Source organism: Globicephala melas, chromosome 9, assembly GCF_963455315.2.
Source record: "Globicephala melas chromosome 9, mGloMel1.2, whole genome shotgun sequence".
Taxonomy (NCBI): Eukaryota; Metazoa; Chordata; class Mammalia; order Artiodactyla; family Delphinidae; genus Globicephala; species Globicephala melas.
The window spans coordinates 89,821,207-89,846,802 of record NC_083322.1 but is presented as its reverse complement, the minus strand read 5'-3'; the positions used below and the strand labels follow the sequence as shown (position 1 = coordinate 89,846,802).

General features: G+C 38.7%; 1 protein-coding gene across 2 annotated transcripts in view; it reads right to left on the bottom strand.

Moving 5' to 3' along the window:
- Nucleotides 1-24,945, bottom strand: part of DLD (dihydrolipoamide dehydrogenase) — a 54,411-nt gene extending 29,466 nt beyond the window's left edge. For both annotated transcript variants that reach the window (XM_030871142.2, XM_060304817.2), the window contains exons 1-8: nucleotides 24,818-24,945; nucleotides 23,260-23,338; nucleotides 15,920-15,999; nucleotides 15,365-15,433; nucleotides 14,718-14,787; nucleotides 13,116-13,216; nucleotides 12,671-12,814; nucleotides 11,913-12,014 (exon numbers count right to left, since the gene is read on the bottom strand). In XM_030871142.2, the coding sequence (XP_030727002.1) occupies nucleotides 11,913-12,014; nucleotides 12,671-12,814; nucleotides 13,116-13,216; nucleotides 14,718-14,787; nucleotides 15,365-15,433; nucleotides 15,920-15,999; nucleotides 23,260-23,338; nucleotides 24,818-24,856 (684 nt within the window). In that variant the 5' untranslated portion in view covers nucleotides 24,857-24,945. The remainder of the gene's footprint in view (nucleotides 1-11,912; nucleotides 12,015-12,670; nucleotides 12,815-13,115; nucleotides 13,217-14,717; nucleotides 14,788-15,364; nucleotides 15,434-15,919; nucleotides 16,000-23,259; nucleotides 23,339-24,817) is intronic.
- Nucleotides 24,946-25,596: the final 651 nt, after the last annotated feature.

The window sequence follows — 25,596 nt, the reverse complement described above, 5'->3', positions numbered from 1 at the left end:
TAATTTGAAAAATATGCTATATCCATAGAATGGAATATTATTTGGCCATAAGGAGAAACGAAGTATACCTGAACATTGAGAACATTATGCTAAGTGAAAGAAGCCAGACACAAAATGCCACATACTGCATGAATTCCATTTATATGTAATGTTCAGGATAGGCAAATCCATAGACACAGGAAGTAGATTAGATTTCCAAGGGCTGGAAGAAGGGAGGAATATAGAATGACTACTAATAGTCACGGGGTTTCTTTCTGGGGTGATGAAAATGTTCTGGAATTAGATACTGATGACAGATGCATAACTGTGCATATACTAAAAATCACTGAATTGTACACTTTAAATGGGTGAACTATATATGTGAATTTTATCTCAATAAAGGTGTTTAAAAGAAAGGAATCACTCTTCTGAACCTAAATCGAAATAGTAAGAGTAGTAACGATGAGAAGCAGCATCTCGAAGTCTATAATTCAAAGTAAGGAACAATGACCATAGCCAAGTGCCCTACTCTTTAGGAAAGCTGATTTCAAAATCCTTAGAGACAGGAAAACTCCAATAAGATCTACAATTTATTTACAGCTTGTTAAATGCCAGGCACTATGTTAAGTTTCTTAAAAGTATTAACTTTATAAAATCCCAACAAAATCTTATAAGGCAATTATTCTTTTCCTCCTTTTTATGATGAATCAACTAGTTCAGAGAGGGTTATAAATTTAAGAAGGAAGAGGCAAAGCTAAAATTCAAATTTATATCTGATTCCAAAACCTGTTCTTGAAAGAACTACATTAAACTGTAATGGAAGAAGGAACAAGAAGTATAAATAAAAAATAGAAGTCATATGACTAACTTCATGAGGAAGTAAAGAGATATGTGTGACTACACAGTAAATTCTCTGATAAGCCTAAATTTTCAAAATGACACATAAAAACTAATTCAATATGGTAACAGACACCTAAAACATTGTGGCAAGATATCTGGAATGACCCAAGGCTTGTAAAAAACCTAAAGCAAAAGTGCAGAGATGGAGGAAATAGAATTACTGCTTGGGATATTATTATACTGTTTAACAAAAGAAAGTAAATCTATTATTATTCCTTTTTTCTTGCTTTTCTTATCCATCTGTGAGAACAATTTTCAAAGTGGAGTGAACTGAAGAAATATCATTAAGCAAGAAGTGAAGCCCAAGACAACAACAAATGATTTTGGATGAATTAACTCCCTAATCAAACAAATTAGATCACAGAGTTTGGATAGCAGAGACAGTCCATCTGTAAACTCTGGGAACTTAATCAGCATAAGAGTACAGCCAAAGGTGGAAAAGAATAGATTCTAAAGAAGAATAGATTCTGGAGATTAGCTCAAGATGGTGGAGTAGAAGGACGTGAGATCACCCCCTTCTTATGGAAACACCAAAATCACAACTAACTGCTGAATGACCATCAACTAAAAAATGCTGGAACCTACCAAAAAGGATACCCTACATCAAAAGACGAAGAAGCCACAAGACAGTAGGAGGGCCACAATCGAGATAAAATCAAATCCCATACCCACTGGTGGGTGACCCACAACTGGAAAACAATCATACCACAGAAGTTCTCCCACAGGAGTGAAAGTTCTGAGCCCCATGACAGGCTTCCCAGCCTGGGAGTCTGGGAGCGGGAGGACTCGTCCCCTGAGAATCTGGCTTTGAGGGCCAGTGGGGTTTGATCACAGGACTTCCACAGAACTGGGGAAAAGAGAAACTCCACTCCTGGAGGGCACACACAAAATCTCATGCACACCAGGACCAAGGGGAAAAAAGCAGTGACTCCATAAGAGACTGGGCCAGACCTTCCTGCTAGTATTGGAGGGTCACCTGCAGAGGCAGGGGGTGGCTGTGGCTCACTGCAGGGACAAGGACACTGGCAGCAACAGTTCTGGGGAGTACCCATCGGCACGAGCCCTCCCGGAGGCAGCCATCAGCCCCACCAAACATCCTGTAGGCTTCAGTGCTGGGTCACCTCAGGCCAAATAACCAACAGGACAGGAACACATCCCCACCCATCAGGAAGCCTGCCAGCCTCTTAGACAGCCTCATCCACCAGAGGGCAGCCAACAGAAACAAGAACCACAATACTGCACCCTATGGAATGGAAACTGCAATCACAGACAGTCAGTCAAAAGGAGATGGCAGAGGAATTTGTCCCAGATGAAGGAAAAAGATGAAATCCCAGAAGAACAACGAAGAGAAGTGGAGATAGCCAACCTACCAGAAAAATAATTCAGAATAATGATAGTGAAGACGATCTAAGATCTCAGAAAAAGAATGGAGGCAAGGATCAAGAAGATGCAAGAAATGTTTAACAAAGACCTAGAAAACTAAAGAACAAACAGATGAACAATAACTGAAATGAAAAATACACTAAAAGGAATCAAAAGCAGAATAAGTGAGGCAGAAGAACGGATAACTGACCTGGAAGACAGAATGGTGGAAATCACAGTGTGAACAGAATAAATTAAAAGGAATGAAAAGAAATGAAAACAGTCTAAGAGACCTCTGGGACATCATTAAACGCACCAACATTCGCATTATAGGGGTCCCAAAAGGAGAAGAGAGACAGAAAGGACCTGAGAAAATATTTGAAGAGATAATAGCTGAAAACTTCCCTAACATGGGAAAGGAAACAGTCACCCAAGTCCAGGAAGCGCAGGGAGTCCCAGGCAGAATAAACTGAAGGAGGAACACGCCAAGACACACAGTAATCAAACTGACAAAAATTAAACACAAAGAAAAAATATTAAAAGCAACAAGGGAAAAATGACAAATACAAGGGAACTCCCATAAGGTTATCAGCTGATTTCTCAGCAGAAACTCTGCAGGCCAGAATAAAGTCACACGATATATTTAAAGTGATGATAGGGAAGAACCTACAACCAAGAATACTCTACCCAGCAAGGCTCTCATTCAGATTTGATGGAGAAATCAAAAGCTTTACAGACAAACAAAAGCTAGAACTCAGCAAAACCAGACCAGCTTACCAAAAAATCCTAAAGGAACTTCTCTAGGCAAGAAAGAGACCAGTAACTTAAAACAACCTTATACATATATAGACAGCTATATCAAAATCTTATGGGCAGAGCAAACCCAAAACCTACAATACGTACAAACACAAAAGAGAAAAAGCAACCCAAACACAACACTAAAGATGGTCATCAAACCACAAGAGAAGAAAACAAAAGAGAAAGGGAAGAAAAAACACCTAGAAAAACAAAGCCAAAACAATTAAGAAAATGGCAATAGGAACATACATACCGGTAATTACCTTAAATGTAAATGGATTAAATGCTCCAACCAAAAGACACAGGCTTGCTGAATGGATACAAAAACAAGACCTGTGTATATGCTGTCTATAAGAGACCCACTTCAGACCTAGGGACACATACAGACTGAAAGTGAGGGGATGGAAAAAGGTATTCCACACAAATGGAAATCAAAAGAAAGCTGGGGTAGCAATACTTGTATCAGACAAAATAGACCTTAAAATAAAGACTGTTTTAAGAGACAAAGAAGGACACTACATAATGATCAAGGGATCAGTCCAAGAAAAAGATATAACAATTGTAAATATATATGCACCTAACATAGGTGCACCTCAATACATAAAGCAAATACTAACAGCCATAAAGGGAGAAATCGACACTAACACAATAATAGTGGAGGACTTTTAACACCCCATTTTCATAATGGACAGATCATCCAGACAGAAAATCAGCAAAGAAACACAGGCCTTAAATGACACATTAGACCGGATGGACTTAATTGATAATTAGAGAGCATTCCATCCAAAAGCAGCAGAATAGGGGACTTCCCTGGTGGTGCAGTGGTTGAGAATCACCTGCCAATGCAGGGAACATGGGTTTAAGCCCTGGTCCGGGAAGATCCCACATGCCGCGGAGCAACTAAGCCCGCGAGCCACAACTACAAAGCCCGCGCGCCTAGAGCCCGTGCTCCGCAATAAAGAGAAGCCAGCTCAATGAGAAGCCTGTGCACCACAACAAAGAGTAGCCCCCACTCGCCACAACTAGAGAAAGCCCATGTGCAGCAACGAAGATCTAACACAGCCAAAAATAAATAAATTTATTAAAAAAAAAAAAGCAAAAGCAGCAGAATACACATTCTTCTCAAGGGCACGTGGAATATTCTCCAGAACTGACCATGTGCTGGGTCACAAAATGAGCCTCGGTAAATTTAAGAAAACTGAAATCATACCAAGCATCTTTTCCAACCACATCACTATGAGATTAGAAATCAACTACAAGAAAAAAGCTAAAAAACACAAACACATGGAGGGTAAACAATATGCTACTGAACAACCAATGGATGGATCCCTGGTCAGGAAACTAGGATCTCACATGCCGCCCGGCTTGGCAAAAACAAAACAAAACAACAACAAAACCTAGAGACAAATGAAAACAAAAGCACAACAATCCAAAACCTATGGGATGCAGCAAAAGCAGTTCTAAGACAGAAGTTTACAGCAATACAATCTTACCGCAGGAGGTAAGAAAAATCCCTAACAACCTAACTTTACACCTAAAGCAACTAGAGAAAGAACAAACAAAAGCTAAAGTTAGTAGAAGGAAAGAAATAAAGATCAGAGCAGAAATGAATGAAACAGAGACAACAGCAAAGATCAATGAAACTAAAAGCTGGTTCTTTGAAAAGGTAAAACTGATAAACCTTTAGCCAGACTTGTCAAGAAAAAAAAGGGAGAGGACTCAAATCAATAAAATTTGAAATGAAACTGGAGAAGTTACAACTGATACCACAGAAATACAAAGGATCATAAGACACTACTACAAGCAACTATATGCCAGTAAAATGGACAACGTGGAAGAAATGGACAAATTCTTCAAAAGGTACAATCTCCCAAGACTGAACCAGGAAGAAATAGAAAATATGAACAGACCAATCACAAGCACCAAAATTGAAACTGTGACTTAAAAACTACCCAAAAACAAACATCCAGGACCAGATGGCTTCACAGACAAATTCTATCAAACATTTAGAGAAGAGGTGACACCTACACTTCTGAAACTGTTCCAAAAAACTGCAGAGGAAGGAAAACTCTGAAACTCATTCTATGAGGGTGATGACCCTTATACCAAAACCAGACAAAGATACCACAAAAAAAGAAAATTACAGGCCAATATCACTGATGAACATAGATGCAAAAATCCTCAACAAAATACTAGCAAACCTGAATCCAATGATACATTAAAAGGATCATACACCACAATCAAGGGGGATTTATCCCAGGGATGCAAGGATTTTTCAGTATCCACAAATCAATCAGTGTGATACACCACATCAACAAACTGAGAAATAAAAACCATGTGATCATCTCAATAGATGGAGAAAAAGCTTTTGACAAAATTCAATACCCATTTATGATAAAAACTCTACAGAGAGTGGGCATAGAGGGAACATACCTCAACATAATAAAGGCTATATATGACAAACGTACAGCTAACATCATACTCAACAAAACAAGGATGTCCACTCTCACCACTTTTATTCAACATAGTTTTGGAAGTCTTAGCTACAGCAATCAAAGAAAAAAAAAAAAGAAATAAAAGGAATCCAAACTGGAAAAGAGGAAGTTAAACTGTCACTGTCTGCAGATGACATGATACTATACATAGAAAATGCTGAAGACTGTACCAGAAAACTACTAGAGCCCATAATCATGAATTCGGTAAAGTTGCAGGTTACAAAATTAATACACAGAAATCTGTTGCATTTCTATACACTAACAACAAAAGATCAGAGAGAGAAATTAAAGAAACAATCCCATTTACCATCACAGCAAAAAGAATAAAATACCTAGGAATAAACCTACCTAAGGAGATAAAACACCTGTACTCTGAAAACTATACTACACTGATGAAAGAAATCGAAGACAACACAACAGATGGAGAGATATACCATGTTCTTGGATAGAATCAATATTGTCAAAATGACTATCCTACCAAAGGCAATCTACAGATTCAATGCAATCCCTAACAAAGTACCAACGGCACTGTTCACAGAACTAGAACAAAAAATCTTAAAGTTTGTATGGAGAAACAGAAGACCCCAAATAGCCAAAGCAATCTTGAGAAAGAAAAATGGAGCTGGAGGAATCAGGCTCCCTGACTTCAGACTATACTACAAAGCTATAGTTATCAAAACAGTATGGTACTGGCACAAAAACAGACATACAGATTAATGGAACAGGATAGAAAGCCCAGAAATAAATCCATGCACCTATGGTCAATTAATCTACAATAAAGGAGGCAAGACTATACGATGGAGGAAAGACAGTCTCTTCAATAAATGGTGCTGGGAAAACTGGACAACTACATGTAAAAAAAAATGAAATTAAAATACTCTAACACCATACACGAAAATAAACTCAAAATGGATTAAAGACCTAAATATAAGACTGAACACCATAAAACTTTTAGAGGAAAACATAGGCAGAACACTCCCTGACATAAATCACAGTCATATCTTTCTCAATCCATCTCCCAGACTAATTGAAATAAAAACAAAAACAAATGGGACCTAATTAAACTCAAAAGCTTTTGCACAGCAAAGGAAACCACAAACAAAATGAAAAGGCAACCCACAGAATGGGAGAAAATATTTACAAATGATGCAACCGACAAGAGGTTAGTCTCCAAACTTTACAAACAGCTCATAGGGCTTAATATCATAAAAACAAACAACCCAATCAAAAAATGGACAGAAGACCTAAACAGACATTTCTCCAAAGAAGATATACAGAAGGCCAAGAGGCACATGAAAAGATGCTCAACATCGCTAATTATTAGAGAAATGCAAATCAAAACTACAATGAGGGGACTTCCCTGGCAGTCCAATGCAGGAGGTACAGGTTCAATCCCTGGTGGGGGAGCTAAGATCCCACACTCCTCTCAGCCAAAAAAACCAAAACATAAAACAGAAGCAATACTGTAACAAATTCAATAAAGATTTTTAAATGGTCCAAATCAAAAAAAAAAAAGTCTTAAAAAAAAAAACTACAATGAGATATCACCTTAAACCAGTCAAAATGACTATCATCAAAAAATCCACAAACAATAAATGCTGGAGAGGGCGTGTAGAGAAGGGACCCCTCCTACACTGTTGGTGGGAATGTAAATTGGTATAGCCACTGTGGAGAACAGTATGGAGGTTCCTTAAAAAACTGAAAATAAAGCTACCATATGATCCTGCAATCCCATTCCTGGGCATATATCCAGAGAAAAACATGGTCCAAAAGAATACGTGCACCCCAATGTTCACTGCAGCACTGTTTACAATAGCCAAGACATGGAAGCAACCTAAATGTCCACTGACAGATGAATGGATAAAGAACATGTGGTACATATATACAAAGGTGTTATTACTCAGCCAATAAAAAGAATGAAATAATGCAATTTGCAGCAACATGGATGGACCTAGAGATTGTCATACTGAATGAAGTCAGACAGAGAAAGACAAATATCATATGATATCGCTTATATGTGAGGTCGAAAAAAGAAATATACAAATGAAGTTAGGAAATTTGGGATTGATATGTACATACTAGTATATTTAAAATGGATAACCAATAAGGACCTACTGTATAGCACAGGGAACTCTGATCAATATATATCAATATAATAACAACCTAAATGGAGAAAAATTTGAAAAAGAATAAATACATATATACATATAACTTAATCACTATGCTGTACACCTGAAACTAACACAACATTGTTAATCAACTATACTCCAATATAAAATAAAAAGTTAAAAAATAAAAGAAAAAAGAATAGACTCTGAAATGTGGAGCAGAGGTCAATCTCTGCTAAATACTAGAAGAGATTTTTAAACAGCTGCTTTGACAATCATTAGACACTACCACAAGTGTTTCAAACAGGTCATTTAAACAACCCACACTTTATTTTCTAAAAGTTTTTCTGGGCTGGTTAATGTAGCATATTTTGGTATCAGCAAGGTATTCAGTTATGTTTATAACTGGTTAAAGACTGTAGTATCAGGGACTTCCATGGTGGTCCAGTGGTTAAGACTCCGTGCTTCCACTCTAGGGGGCACGGGATCAATCCCTGGTCGGGGAACTAAGATCCTGCATGCGGTGTGGTGCAGACAAGAAAACAAAACAAAACAAAAAACAACAACAAAAAAAGAAAAGCAATGGAGATTTAAATATGAATAAAACTCAATCTCTGCCTTTAAGGAGCTTATGGTCCTATAAAAAAGACAGACATAAACAAATAGATTCAATATACTATTATTAGTAGATGATGCAAAGATGCAGACACATTATACTGAAGACTCGAAGAAGGAAAGACCTGAGCTTTCTTAAACAGAAGTCTCCACTAAAAACGTAACTTCTAAGGTGACATTTGAAAGGTATTTATTATATCAACAAATGTTTATAGAGCAATAATAAAAGCTAATACATGAGTACTTATTACAGATCAGCCACTATGCTAGATCCTAAAGACACACAGTAAATGAAACAGCCAGCATCTCTACCCTCATGGAGTTTATGATTTAATGAAAGAGAGACAAGTGAACAAGTAACATCAAGAAAGCAAGATAAATGCTAGAACAAGAAGTATAGGCTGCAATGGAACACTCAGCAAGAGTACCTAAGGCCATCTAGGTAGGCAGGGAAGGGCTCAGAAAGTGCAGTAACTCATAGAGGGATGAAATGTTCCAAACAGAAGGAAGGTCTACCTACAGATAAAGAATGCAGCTTGTTCAGGAACTGATATTTCACTATACCTTGAACATAGTTTGAGAGGGAAAGTGGTTAGAAATGAGGCTGGAGATTTGAGCCAGCACCAACCAACATTTAAGAGTTTGTACTTATCCTAACAGCTATAATGAGTCATTGAGGCGTTTTCAGCAGGGAAGAGACATAATTACATTTGTGTTAGAGAAAAATCACTTCAGCCACTCTGGGGAAAACAGATTAGAAAAAGTTAAAGAAGAGAAACCCAGGGTAAGACATGATCTTGGCATGAACTGGGATCTAAGTAGATACATGAAAAGAAGAGGGGCTTCCCTGGTGGCACAGTGGTTGAGAGTGCACCTGCCGATGCAGGGAACACGGGTTCGTGCCCTCGTCCGGGAAGATCCCACATGCCACAGAGCGGCTGGGCCCATGAGCCATGGCCGCTGAGCCTGCGCATCCGGAGCCTGTGCTCCACAACGGGAGAGGCCACAACAGTGAGAGGCCCGCGTACCACCAAAAAAAAAAAAAAAAAAAAAAAAAAAGAGGATATATTCATGAGCCACCTAACAGGTAGTATCACATTACAATGCAGGGACTGACTCAATATGCGACACGAAAGCATGGGAGAGGTCACATATAGTTTCCAAACTTCTTTAGGCCTCCACATAGATGGCAGTACCACTCAGAAATAGGAAATGTTAGAAAAGAAACAGGCTTTGTTTTATTTTGGGGAGTGAAAGAGGGAGAGAAAGGTTAAGAGGCACTTACTGAACTGAGTGCCTGTGAGACCTACAGAGATGCTGGTAAGTATTCAGATATAAAAATTCAGAGGCAAGGAGAAAGGATTAGGCTGCACATATTTATGAGTCCTTGTGTAACTGAGGTAAGAGGAAAGAGAATATTCTGTGGAAAGACAAAAGACACATTATAGAATCTAACCTGCTCGGGAAAGCAGTCAAGACGGGATAAAAGGCAGAGAGCAAAATCATAAGAGGGATCTAGGGACTAGAAAACTTGATTAAGTTACAGAACCTGTCTACCTGAGGAATAACTTAATAAGAGGAAAGGAGCTTATGGTTAGAGAATAAAATGTCTGGATTTGTGATTTCAGAAGTAGAGCCATTCTTGGCGATTACAAGGTAAAACGGCCCTGGGAAAGGACTCCTGAAATACATAGAGGTCACTGGACAAACATGAAATCTGCCAGATGGACAAGAAGGGAGAACCAGGCAGCGAAAAGGTAGGAGACAGCACAGTATTCAGAGAACTTCAAGTAGTCTGACATTTCTAAAACCTGAGTTAAGAGGGATCGAGATGAGGATGGAGGAGGAGGGAAGAGTCAGGTCACATAAGTCATGTCTTTATCTGAAATGTAATTCACTAAGAATGAGAGCTGTCTGCTGAAGGGTCGAAGGGCTGGCAGATTTAAATACCTGAAGGGCTGGTAGATTTTTTAAAATTAGTCCAGTTCTAGGGAATAGGAAATGTGAAAGATACAGGGAAGCAGATTTCAAAACAAAAGAGAATGTCCTAATGACTAATGATTACTTAAATAGGTTGCCTTGAAAATTCTTTACTACTAGATAAGTGTCTAAGCAAAACTCCATGCTGGGACTTCCTTGGTGGTGCAGTGGTTAAGAATCCTCCTGACAATGCAGGGAACACGGGTTTGATCCCTGGTCCAGGAAGATCCCACATGCCGGGGAGCAACTAAGTCCATGCACCACAACTACTGAGCCTGCGCTCTAGAGCCCGTGAGCCACAACTACTGAGCTCGCGTGCCGCAACTACTGAAGCCCGCGCACCTAGAGCCCGTGCTCCGCAAGAAGAGAAGCCACCGTAATGAGAAGCCTGCGCACTGCCAGAGTAGCCCCTGCTTGCCACATCTAGAGAAAGCCCGCATGCAACTATGAAGACCCAAAGCAGCCAAAAATTTTTCTAAAAAAATTACAAAAATAAAAAACTAATGGACATACATAAATATTTAAAAAAGAAACAAAAAAAACCCTCAATGCTGATCTACCTGTGATGTTATACAAAGAATCAAACACAGCACCACTAAGTCCTGTCCAACTCCAAGAAATAAGGGGCAGAAAAAAACATCACTCACCTCAGTAACAAAAAAACAAACAACCCAATCCAACTGGGCAGAAGACCTAAATAGACATTTCTCCAAAGAAGATATACAGACTGCCAACAAACAGATGAAAGAATGCTCAACATCATTAATCATTAGAGTAATGCAAATCAAAACTACAATGAAATATCATCTCACACCAGTCAGAATGGCCATCATCAAAAAATCTAGAAACAATAAATGCTGGAGAGGGTGTGGAGAAAAGGGAACACTCTTGCACTGCTGGTGGGAATGTGAATTGGTACAGCCACTATGGAGAACAGTATGGAGGTTCCTTAAAAAACTACAAATAGAACTACCATATGACCCAGCAATCCCACTACTGGGCATATACCCTGAGAAAACCGTAATTCAAAAAGAGTCATGTACCAAAATGTTCATTGCAGCTCTATTTACAATAGCCCGGAGATGGAAACAACCTAAGTGTCTATCAACGGATGAATGGATAAAGATGTGGCCATATATACAATGGAGTATTACTCAGCCATAAAAAGAAACAATATTGAGCTATTTGTACTGAGGTGGATAGACCTAGAGTCTGTCATACGGAGTGAAGTAAGTCAGAAAGAGAAAGACAAATACCGTATGCTAACACATATATATGGAATTTAAGAAAAAAAAAGTCATGAAGAACCTAGGGGTAAGACAGGAATAAAGACACAGACCTACTAGAGAATGGACTTGAGGATATGGGAAGTGGGAAGGGTAAGCTGTGACAAAGCGAGAGAGAGGCATGGACATATATACACTACCAAACGTAAGGTAGATAGCTAGTGGGAAGCAGCCGCATAGCACAGGGAGATCAGCTCGGTGCTTTGTGACCGCCTGGAGGGGTGGGATAGGGAGGGTGGGAGGGAGACGCAAGAGGGAAGACATATGGGAACATATGTATATGTATAACTGATTCACTTTGTAATAAAGCAGAAACTAACACACCATTGTAAAGCTATTATACTCCAATAAAGATGTAAAAAATAAATAAATAAATAAACATCACTCACCAATTCTACACCTATTACTCCTGCACCAATGACAACCATCTTTTCTGGAACTTTTTTTAAAGACAAAGCACCTGTAGATGACACTACTGTATCTTCATCAATCTGTAATTTTAAAAAAAGATACAATCAAAATTATTTGGAAAAACCTACTGATTATAAACTGTGATCTCACTCAGTATAATCACTAAAAATACTAAGTCATTTATTTGCTTTGAGCTACTTACAACTTTTATCCATAGACTCAATTTTAACAAAACCCATTAAAAATGCTCACTTAAGGGCTTCCCTGGTGGCGCAGTGGTTGAGAGTCCGCCTGCCGAGGCAGGGGACACGGGTTCGTGCCCCGATCCGGGAAGATCCCACATGCCACGGAGCGGCTGGGCCCGTGAGCCATGGCCGCTGAGCCTGTGCGTCCGGAGCCTGTGCTCTGCAGTGGGAGAGGCCACGACAGTGAGAGGCCCGTGTAACGCAAAAAAAAAAAAAAAAAATGCTCACTTAAAAATTTATCATTCAGCATTTCAAAACAAAATGGTCAATTTCAACTTCATATTGAATTGAAATATATCTTAATATACAGTGTTCTATTTCTGGTCACGATCACTGGAGAATAAAGACAGGCAATTTTCCAAAGCTGAATGACTGTCAACATATAGTACTTCAGTCAGAGACCTGTCATTCAAAGTTCATAAAGAGCATAAAGTCGTTTATAAAACATATTTCTGTAGGAAGGTTGTGACAGTTGTAAAACATGTAAATACCGTAATTCCAGGAAAAGGAGTGACTTCTGAACCTGTGGCTATAAGAATGTTCTTTGTATCAATAACTTGAGTGCTGCCATCGGCTTTCGTAGCGGTGACCTGATTCTTCCCAGTTATCTTTCCATATCCATTTACATGAGCAACCTTTATAAAATAATGTTTATAAATTCACAAAGTTTAAAATAATTTTTTGGAGTAAATATGATTAATAAGAAAAAACTATTAAATAATTTATCCAATACAAAATACTTCCCTACTTAGTAATGCTACGTATGGAACAGCAAACGTTTTGTTATATGTATCAGGGAAATCTATTTCAGGTTAACATACTGTTTTAAATTAAATATTCTCCAGCAGCCAAGTTCTAATAACATCACTGTGAGCATAAAGCAATGTTAAGGTGTATATAAAATAAAGCAAAAATTTGAACATTAAACACACTGACCTTATTCTGTTTGAATAAGTGGGCAATTCCACCCGTTAAAGCTTTTACTGCATTACTCTTCTGCTCCATCATCTTCTCTAAATTCAAGCGAACTTCAGACACTGTAATTTGTTAAATAAATCTTTAGTCCATAGCTAAATTCCTGGAGCAATGTGTGGTATTTTTCACTAATCAAGGTCTAAAAAACTGCAGCCTAATACTTACAGAACTGTATAAAAGGCAGTATTAAAAATATTTAATCTAATAACTGATACAATAATCGTAGCTGGCAAAAGGCAAACAGCATCCTATCACAATAACAGAACCTATTACACACTGTAAAGAGTCCATCTTCAGGAAAAACCAAGTCCAAAATAAAACATTATACCCATTATGACAATATATTCTCCAAAGACCTTATGATAACTATAAATCTGGAAGAGATTTAAATTTAAGTATTGATAAAAATGACAAACTAAAACATCACTGGAAATTGCAAACAAAAGAGTAAATTTCATGAAACTACTAAAAATACACATTTGAAAACTTCAAATACAGAAGCTTAATATAAAGGAATTTAATAAACTAGATTTTACTCACTCATTTAATTCAGAAGAAAACTCTGAAGCAACTCAGAAGATAAAGAAACTCAAACTCAACAGAACATTACATGTAATACCTCAGAAATCAGCTCATGCAACCAACACATTATCTTAAAGATGAGGAAAGAGAGGCCCTGAGAGATTTGATTTACCTAAAGTCACAGAGCTAGAACCTGAAGCTTTACCTACAATGCACGTCTTTGACTAACCCTGTCTCTTCTTTCCTTTGTGGGTACAGAAAGTGAGTTTTGATTTTACTTTTCATCTAGCTTAATATATTTGCTTTAATGTATATACATCACTCCTATACCTTCCTGCCTGCCTACACTACAGCCCAATCTTTCAGAAACCTACCGCTACAAAGAAATAAATGAAGGAAAATCAATTAACACACTCCCCCTTCAACCAAGGTGTGTTTTGGCCCCTCCTAGAAGGAAGATATATCTATATCTCCATATATTTCTATATCTATATCTATATATTATATATATCTGTAAACAACAATAACTGGAGAAGAAGGATGAAATGAAAACAGTCCAAAAAGAATGGCAGGAGATATGACATAACAAATTAAAACGTTATGAAATGTCCTTCTTTTCCACTATGCTGCATCCTTCCCCCTCTCCCTGCATCTCTTTCCACTACCAACAACTTAAGGAGACTTTGCTTCCTTCACCATTATTTGCCCATGGCACTCAGGAATCCAGCACCTCCCAATGATCTCTAGGTTTCAGGGAAATAAAAACTGACTCCTCTCTCCCTCCCTCCCTCCCTCCCTCTCTCTCTCTCTCTCTCACACACACACACACACACACACACACACGTTAGCAAAGGAACACAAGATGTCATAGTAGGAATATGAATTTAAGCCTTCTTTCTTAAATAAATCTTCTCACATTAAGATCTTTTTCTTACTCTTCCCTCACTGAACATATATTACACACTCATGAGACACAAGTCAAGTTAAGCCAGAAGAGTCAAGTTAAGTGATAATATTGCTAAATATGAAAGGTATACATACTTTCAATTCCTCTAGATGCAAAATCTTTTCCGTGGGCCATATGGTAATAATGAGAGTTATTCAATAAAGCCTAAAGGAAATAGACTCAATTATCAAATTTCACAAACTATATATAATCAAAAACCACTTACAAAATGACATTCTCTACGTGAAATAGCATATAGGACTACACCAATTCAGTTTCTGTTCTTACATAATTAATCTAAGACAAACAATAACGACTTAAACGTTCAACAAACAAGAATGAAAAAAACTACTTTCTTTAAAAGCAATGAATTAAATACACACTTCAGAAAGGCAGGTTAAAAAAGCAGTCATATTTTCATATATAAAGGGCCTAAAAGAAGAATTTACTACCTATTATCTGTTTCACTGTAAAGGAAAGCTAAAAAGAAAAAAGGTGGAACATCAGAATCTGTCATCAGAGCCTAGCTCAAAGGCTAGGCATTCTGAGACAAGGAAGGTATTTCAGGAACGTATGGCAGACTGATGACAGTACTCTTAAGTTTTAACAAGGGAAAAACGTGTTTTTATCATCCCTGGTTTATTTTTTAATAACTGTATTAGTTTAATATTCTAATCTCAATATATCCTTCTAGCTGGTGGCTAATGAAAAAATTTCTGCACTGCACAAAACATATGCTCACCTTAGAAGGAATACAACCAACGTTCAAGCATGTTCCACCGAGTGTCTCATTTTTCTCAACGCAGACGGCCTACAACCAAAGAAAACATTTACTGCACATAACCTGCAATGTTTCGGTTCACTAAAATTCCAAATGTATCTGTCTTAATTCTTCTACAAAACATGCTACTGAAGCTGTGTTTGTGAGAATGAAATAGACTCCTTTATAATTTATTATTTGAATAATACTAACCCAAAAGCAAATTATTCTAAAAGATATTTTTGTTTAACAACCAAATACATGTTTTTGGCTCTATTACTATATCTTCCAAAGTGTGATTAGAAGCCAAAACAAAAAAGTATTGGGGGGAGGGGAAAAATAATGACTTCACTTTGCATTTCATGAAAATACTACAATCGAATAAACTCTCTCTCTTCATTAGTCTCAGGCCTAAATATAATTTATAGAATTAAGAAAGTATTTACCATTATTAATTACCTGCAAAGTACTTTGTGAATGTGATCAACTCTTGCCAAATGAAAAGGAATCAACACGTAGTCTGAGCCTAAACCTTACCTTGAAGCCTAACTGGGCAGCTTTAATAGCAGCAACATATCCTCCAGGACCAGAACCTATCACTGTTACATCAGCATCAACTACAATAAAAGCAAATTGATACAAAACAATAAATTGCTTAATATTGACCAAAAACAGTACATTAAAAAAAATCTTACATTTTATACCTCCAAGAAAGTACAAATAATCAGCATTTTCTACACAGTACTATTCATTCCTAGGTACCTGATGTTCTTTGACATAACTGAAAATGGCACAGATTTTTAAATTTTGTTTTCTATTTATTCATTACAGCATACAAAAATATAACTGAGTTTTGTACCCACTGACCTTGTTAAATTCCATAGTTTCATAACAGACAGGCATTTACTAACACATCTGTATGAAGGAAAGAGCCTGAGCTTTGGATTCTGACATAGCTGGCTTCAAATCTCAGCTCCTGTCACTTATTAGTTGTGTGACTAAGTGACCTCATTTTTCTGTCATATAGGAACAATAACACTGTCTTAAATGATTGATGTTTGGATTAAATAAGATAATTTTCTATAATACTTTAGTTCTCTCAATAAATTTAAGACTGATTATATCCTTTTCAGGTACTTAACTTCTAAGATATCAAGGGGAAAACTCTGCTTCCCTATAATGCATGGCAAATACGTTTTGAACTTTATTTGAATAACGATACATTTTGTATAGTTTAAGATAATAGGCTAAACAGAACTCAATGAACTATTCTGGACATTTATCATATAAAGATAAGAAACTGAAAATTAACTTTGATCAGCAGCCTGAGGAATATAATAATTATGATACAAATGTAAAATTAAGTCCAATTATTCCCATTCTCCTCAATCCAACATCAAATAAATCAACAATAACTGTTAAGAGTTAGAGACAGTCTCCCTTCTCCACCCCCTCAACTGTCACTGCAACCTAGCATTTAGCAGTTTTTAACACACTTTCACATATATTATCATGTTTTTCCCAGAACTTCCTAGGAGGAAGATGAGGATGGCATATATCCGATATATCACAGATAAAAAACACTAGGTTCAGAGAGGTCAATTAACTTGCCCAAGGTCATCTAGCAATCGTGTGGCAGAGACAAAATTAAGTTTTCTGTCTCTCCTTCCAGTGGTATTTCCATTATTCAAACTACTCCATTCCTCCGTTTCACCCATCCCCAAGGGCAATAATCAAGCTTTATAATAACTAGCTATCTGACCTTAGATGAGTAATTTAACCTGCTTCAGCCTCAGTTTACTCATCTGCAAAATAAACAGTACAAGAAAATCTACCTCATAGGGCTGTAATACAGAATAAATAATGTATGCAAATAGCTTAGCATAGTACCTGGAACGTACATAGTAAGTATTCACTGTATAGTAACTATATTCTGACCTACAAAGACAGCAATTTTAATTTATCATCATCCCTCCCCCACAAAACCCACACCTCCTAGGGGATGGGAGTGTAGTATCATTCAAAAGACCTTTGCTGGCCTGAACAGAATCAAATAACCTCTATGTTGGACGACAACTAACAAGTTAGCCAACCCAGTTATCCACAAAATCTAAGGATCGTCCTACTGAATAAATCATAGTACTGATTCTCCTTGGTTATGTCAGATGATAATTAGGATTACTCAATACATGAAAAAGATATAGCTGGTCCAATACATGATAAAAGTATTGCTTCAATTTCTACTGATCCATTTATGCTTTTTGGCCACAATGCTTGGTTCACTCATTCACGTTCAGAATTAAGTATGTAATAAAATGTATTTCTATTTTCAAATCTTGAACCAAATCAGGACCTAAACAATATCCCTTAGTTTGGGTCCTAATTTTTAATTTCACAGTAATCTAAATACAAGCTCCGAAACATGTTTCTTTGCTGATTTTTTAAACATTTTTTTGGTTATAATATACATGTTTGTTGATTAAACACAAAAAAAGCCAAAATACTTGCATTTTATTTCCCAATTTACTGTGTCATCTTAGGTCTTTTTAAAAACCGTAGAAAATACCAAGAAATAGTTCACCTTGCACTGAAGATACTAAGTGCACCATTCCATCAGAATCCCACTAAAGTGCTAGGAAGCACAAAGATGAAGGGAAAAGGAAGTCTTCATCTGAAGATTTGTCAACTGGAAGTATAGAACGGTATGATCCAATGCAAAGGTTCAAAAATAAGCTATTATTTAGGGGAAGTACACCAATGTCTGCAATTTACCTTGAAACGCATCAGAAAAGTAAGAAGAATGAATGGATACGTATATGGATGAACAGATATGTGATAATGTAAGTATAGTAAAATGTGAAGAATCCATGGGTATTCACTGTAAAATTCTTGCAACTTTTCTAAATGTTTGAAATTTTTCATAATAAAATACTGGAAAAACAAACCAGCTAGCTTTCACCTTTACCAAAGGCTGCTTGTAAGTAACAGTTTACAATACCTGATTCTGACTCACCATCTCCTTGTCAAGAAGCATTTCTCAATTTTAAAGTAGTTTTAAAAATCAGGGTATAGAAAAGTAGTTAAACCAAATACATTAATTTAGGGAACACTTAATATATAATTTTACAAAACTAGCATCAGCCTTTAAAAGTGAAAAAGAAAAACTGAAAAGGATATACAAATTGATAGCATAAGAGAACGATGACTAAGCCAAAATGGCAAAAGACAGCTGGATAGCAATCTTCATTTCAGGTGGCAGTAAAATGCCAGGAGAAAGCTATCGGGTTGATACTTTAAGAAATACTGGGGTACAATAAGAGGTGACTGACTTAATTAGTCAAAGCCATGAAATGAACCGAAAGAAAAAGCAGGAAGAACTGCTCTACAAGTTACTCTACAAATGTTACTTATTATATCATTATGAGGAAACTAAGGATACCACATTATCAAGGCTACCACTGAAATAAAGGTGTCCAGTTACAAACCAACTGTAATCATCAACAAATTACAACACATGTTTTAGGAAGTCAGTCGGCAATATTATCTGCCACTTGGATAATTTACATGCCAGGCAGTGAGCTAAATGCTTCCTGTTGTCTTATTTAAGCCTCGGCACATATCTGTTACACAGTTATTATTGCCATTTAACAGGGAGAAAATAAGGCTTGAGGGTAACGAAACAACCTATATAAGGTTGCACAATTAGTAACTGATCCAGCCAGGATTCAAGCCATATTCTTTAGATTCTGAAGCCTATGCTCCTACACCATTATGCCTCTCAAACACTCAGATGATCCCATAATCTCCAGGTCAATCAGGAACTCCAACTAAAATGACACGAAGCTCTTCATTATCAGAATGAAATCAAATTTCATGAATGCCTACCCTATGAGGAAATCATCACTACCTTCAAAAACTTTATGTTATAGTTAGGGGAAATAGGCACATATCAAAATGTAGATAAATCAAGATTATTTTTAAAACAAACAAAAAAAAGAATAGGAAAAGAAATATAAGGCAGTAACTATTAATTACCAATTTCACTAAATGAGTATAAGAGCTACTTGTTGTAATGTTTATTTGTTGTTTTGTTGATGGGGGGTGGGGGGTCTGTTTTAAAATCATCAATAGCCTGGGACTTCCCTGGCGGTCCAGTGGTTAAGACTCTGCACTTCCACTGCAGGGGGCACTGGTTCAATCCCTGGTCGGAGAACTAAGATCCCACATGTTGCGTGGTGCAGCCAAAAAAAAAAAAAACCACACCCAAAAAACAAAACAAAAACTACAATAAAATAATCAATAGCCTTAATCTTCAGTCTATTTCCATAGTCACATCCTCTACCTGTGATCACCCTAAACAGTTCAGCTTCAAAGAAATTCTTGAATTCTAATACTTTTACTTTCTGATGATAAACCTACAACCCTCTAGTCCATAACGAAAGAGAAACACAGTAAAAGAAGAAAGGATTTGAAGTTAAACAAACCTGAGTTCAAATATGAGCTCTACCATCTCTTCAATTCTTGGGAAAATTATTTAATCTCTCTGCGCTTCGATGCAACATAGGCATAACAGTGACAGTAATATCTACATCCCGGGTAGAGAGGTGAGAGATAAGGTATGTCAAGATCCTGGGAGAATGCCAGGTGCACACTGGGCACTCAACACGTTTCTTCCCTTCTCAGATCCTCCTCCCAATTTTGGTCCTGCAGCCTCCAGTCCCCATCCCCACCCTCCTCAGCTACCACGATGTTACCTCCTGCCAAAACCCAACTAGGACTTTATTCTCTTGCTCCTCGTTGGTTTCCCTGCCTCTTGGTAGATAAAATCCAAGTTCCTATATACACATCTAAATCTCTTAGATAGCTATTTCTCCAGCCTCATCTTCCACCACATTCTGCTTATCAACCAATATCATGCAGTTTAAGCTTCAGCAATAATGAATTACTGGTACCTTACACGCACAGAATTGGGCTGGTCCACCCACATACATTCTGGCCCATCTACCTAGAAATAAATACTGACAGCAAGTATTTCACATTACAGACACAATTCTAAGCTCTTGGGCTACCAATGAACGACAGAGCCCTGGTTCTTACAGTCTAACGAGAGAAAAAGTTATTACAATAAAAACTCTGATCTGCAACCAAAACGAGCTTTAAAAACAACTCTGATTATATCATGTCCCTGCTTAAAATACTTCAATGACCTCCAATTGCCCTTAAAATAAAGAGTTAGGGTCTTCTGTAACCTGGAGAAGTCAACCGTCAACACATTTCAGCCACACTGGTCCTTTTCGGGCTCCTCAAATGCACTATGCTCCTTCTCGCATCGAAATATTCCCACATACACGTCTTTCTGCCTGGAACACCTCCTCCCATACCCACTCCCACCCCAACCCTTTTCAGATATCATCATTTCCTTAGAAAATAACTGTGGCCATTCCTGATCCATATACAGATATCATAACTCCCAATGCTCAGTTGGGAGCACTGGGACTCAGTGGAGTCCTTATCACAATTATTTGTTGAATGTTTATATTCCCCAGTGGACTGTAAACTATACAGCTGCATCTTGTCTGTCCTGTTCACTGTTGTATCCCAGCAACTAGTCCAATAACTAGCACACAGCAGATACTCCATATCTGTTGAAATAACGAATGAATAAATTAACGTAACAAATGTGACTGATGAAGGGCTGTAAGTCTATTCCTGTCACGAAACAGGTCATATCAACAACAACACACAATACTTTTCAAATCTTGATGAATTTGGTTCATATTCAAACACCTCCCAGATGCTGTAACAGGGACTGTATCATAATACGCTTGAACTCCTCAAGTTGGTCAAGCAATACTCATGTAACGAGGCAAGCCAAACAAAACAAGGATAAAGAGCGTAAGCTCTAGAGTCAGAAGAATTTTCCCAGCTCTGTCATTTCCTAGCTAAGCTCTCTCGACTCAGCTCCTGCATTCACTAAATGGGGAAAATAGCAGCACACACCTGGTAGGAGAGCCACAAGGATTAAAGACTGTGCCTGAGACAGAGTAAGCCCTCAATGCATCAGTTAATATCACTGTTGCTGCTGGGTACTGTGTACCAGGCATCACACTGGATGCTTGTGATGGAGCATAACTAAAACAGACATGGCCCCAGAGTTTATTCAGTAAACATGCACTGAGTACCTACTGTACCATTTTTGGTGCCGAACAGTCACAAATCAGTCCTTGCCCTAATGAAGTGTGCACTCTTGAGGAAAGTACAGACATTAAATAAACACCTCAGACAAATATAAATATGTACATAAAACACTTCTTACTTCATGCAACCAAAGACTTTATGCACGGAATCTACATGGGTACTAAGGGATTTATAATTTACTCGATGTCAAGGGATCACTAAATTATTGGATTCATGAGTGCTCAGTTATCCCCGTAACATTACAATCTAAGTTCCTGCCCAGGGACTGCCTGGCAAATAGAAGGTACTGAATAAATCCTCCTTGAATATGTAATACCAAAGGTGCAGAATGAACCATGAAAAGTCCTTACTTGCATGCTCTGGAAGAGAAAATCTAATATTTCTCCTGCTGAGCTGAGAAGCATAAGTAATAACCCCATTTAACAAAAGAGACAAAGAGGGGCTTCCCTGGTGGCGCAGTGGTTGAGAGTCTGCCTGCCGATGCAGGGGACACGGGTTCGTGCCCCGGTCCGGGAAGATCCCACATGCCGCGGAGTGGCTGCGCCCGTGAGCCATGGCCACTGAGCCTGCGCGTCCGGAGCCTGTGCTCCACAACGGGAGAGGTCACAACAGTGAGAGGCCCGCGTACCGCAAAAAAAAAAAAAACAGACAATTTCAAATACTCCACAGTCTTGGTAATGGGAGGCCAAAGTATCTTACTATAAACCCATTAACTCCCTGTTTTAAATACTTTAAAAGATAAAATACATATCCTTTACAGAAACTTCAAAAATATAGAAAAGTATAAAGAAAAAAGTATTCATAGTCCATAGCTTCCTTTCAGGGTACATTCTTCTAGTCTTTAAAACGTGCTTTTGATAAGCCCACCAAGATTTTCATTCAGCATGGAAAAAGATTTCTCACAATTCTAAACAGTGTTAAGCGACTAACACACTCAATCTTACCCAGTGGGCAGAATTAAGTTTTTTGGGGTTTTTTTTGACCACACAGCACAGCAGGCAGGATCTTAGTTCCCCTACCAGGGATCAAAACCCATGCTCCCTGCAGTGGAAGTGCCTAACTTTTTAAGTGTAAACATATAAAATCGCTCCTCTGCCCAACACCCTTCAGTGGTTTCCCCTCACACTTGGGAGTAAAATCCTGGCGGGCCTTATAAAACCCTCCATATCTGATCCCTGCCTAACTCTCTGATTTTATACTCTATGGGTCTCTGCTCTACCCACACCAGCCTTCTTGCAATTCCTTAAACCTCACAACTGAATTCTCACCTCAGACCCTTCTCACTGCTGTTTCCCTCTGCCTGAAATAAACTTCTCACTCCCTCACTTTATTCAGGCCCTTACACAGAAAAGCCCTGACGCCCTATCTAAAATAGCCTCCTTACCTCCCAATTACCAGCTTTCGTTTTCAAAGACCTCCCCAAATATTTCCCTGTTACTTGTGTACTGTTTGTCTTTTACCCCCAGACTATAAGTTCCATAACAGTAGGGCTTTGCCTCATTCACCACCCAGAACACACTAGATGCTCAATAAACATTTAAGTGAATAAACATATGAACAAATGAATTCTATGACCGATTACTTTATTATTAGTTACTCTACCATTCACTTGCTTTTACATTTAAACACAAAGGAAATATGACTTAATATAAGGAAAACCTGTTTTACTAAGTACTTACTTGGTTGATCTGCATAAGTTCTCAGTGGCACTGCAGAAACTCCTTGCAGACCATGAGATATTCGATTGAAATGGCCTCTCTGAAACAAAGAAAAGAAATGTTCCTATTATGTAAAGTATAATTTCAAAATATAGAACTCCTGAACGTCCTTGAAAACAATGAGTTAAGGCAAATGTATCAAGCAATGATTATTAATGTATCTTCCATTGCCACAGAGGTTACACATCAATTTCTCCTCTTCTGTAAAAACAGTCAGCTTACCACACTTTTCATTATGAACAGTCAACATCCCATTTCACATTTAACCTAACTAAAACATGTTACTCAATGGTGTTAAGTTTTATTAAATTTTCAGGAAACATGGCTAACTTTTGGTGCCAGGGATCATTTTAATGTCATAACTAAAGCGTTCCAAGTTCTAGCTTAAGTACTTGGATAATTTCATTATGCAATCCTTTTACACGTGATCCATGTACAACCTATGAAGATGTACCTGAACCGTCCAACAGGAATAGAAAATGAGACAAAATACCTTAGAAAAATGCACCAAGTAATGTACTCATATTCAAGAACTACTACGGTTTTACAAACTGCATCATAATCTCCACAACAACCTCTAAATGTGGATGGCTACTATTTCCTAAGAACAGTGAGACACAAAGGAACAAAGCAAATAGCTCCTATCACAGAAGGCAAATGGGAAGTAGTGACAAAACCTACACTGAGCTAGTAACGTTGTCTATTTCAAGGCAATTCTTGCACCTGAGGTCAGGACAGTGGTCCAAGGAACAGCAGAATAAATATCAGTCCTGAGTTTTAGTCCCAGCTCTGCCTTTCACTAAAAGTACAACTCCTAGCATGTTACATTAACTTCGGAAAACATAAGCTACTCATCTTTGAAACAAAGGAGTCTGACTACTGTATTACTTTTAAGGTCTGCATCAATATTGTAACCAGGCACGATCCCACATATATACACTTTGGCTGTATTCGGTACATAAATGAAAAAGGAAAGCTTTCCTGAGAATAACCTGTTACAATTAAAAATACGAGCTTCTAAGAGGGAAGTCAATGCACACTAGCTTAAAACTGCAAACACTGAAGGGAATTCCTAGGGCTACGTGTTAGGGCTGACTCGGTCTGGGTCTTTCAAGCGGTGGCCCAAGGTTACCTGTCCACTACAGAAAGGCCACTCAGGGCCGGGCCGAGGATGAGCAAAAGTTATGAAAAAGAGTCGACCATATGGGGCAAGGTAGACTCATACTTCCTCCGCCAAGGGGGCAAGGCCTACGTGCGACCGCCAGGCCCCACGGCCCAGGCTTGGGAGGGAACTGTGTGTGACTGCTGGCCGTCATACAACCGGCGGGGCCTCTCCACCGCCCAGGCCTCTGCCTCCGAACCGCTGCCCGGTCTGAGCCGGTTCAGGGGTGGAGCCTCAGCTGGTCCCGGCCTGGCCGCCGGCGTCTCCCACCCCCACCACTTAGGCCGCGTCCCGGACCCCGTCACCGGACCTCTCTGTGCCTCGGGCTCAGCACGACCCCACCCAGTCGGCCCTCACCTTAGCCAAAGAACAGTACACACGACTCCAGCTCTGCATCTTGCCGCTGGACTTTCCTTTCCGCCAAAAGCTTTCACCTCCACTAAGCGTCGCCGCCGCCTCGCCAAGGTCTCCCCGCGCTGCGCATGCACGAGCGCGGCCTACGTCATCGGTCGGGCGCCGCGCGATTGGCCCGCGCCGTGCGGACCAGACAGGCTCGGCGTCGTACAGTGTCGTAAGGAGCTGAGTGCTTTGGGGCAGCGGGGAATGAGTGGCCGTTCTAGGGGAATGAAAGTGTCCGGAGTTGCAATGTGATCTTATAGAATACTTGAAAGGCGTTTGCTATCGTAAAGCTATCGTTTGCTTAAAGCACACTACAAAAAGTAAAGTTTCACCAGTTCTTGATGCTGCTAGGCTGAGGAATCTCAGCACTTTCCGGGCACTACCTCACTTTATCCCTAACTATAGGAAGGATTCCGAGTATTTCTACTTCTTGGATGAGGCCCTGAGAGGTTAAACAACACCCCCAAAGTGTCACCAAGGACAGATAGCTGCAGCCCTGAAGTCAAAGCCTTTAGTCTTAATTACTGCTTTATAATCTCTCTCTCAGTTCAAATGCCATGTAAGAGATGGGGTCAAAGACTGTGGTATCACCGGCATCCTGCTCTGAGTAACTAAGCTAACTGGCAATGTTTAGAAAACACACTATCTTCTATCTCCTCAGATGGGAAACACACCTGCCTGTTGAAGCAAATTAGAATGGGTGGGGGGTGGGGGTTGATATCATACTTTTTTAAGAG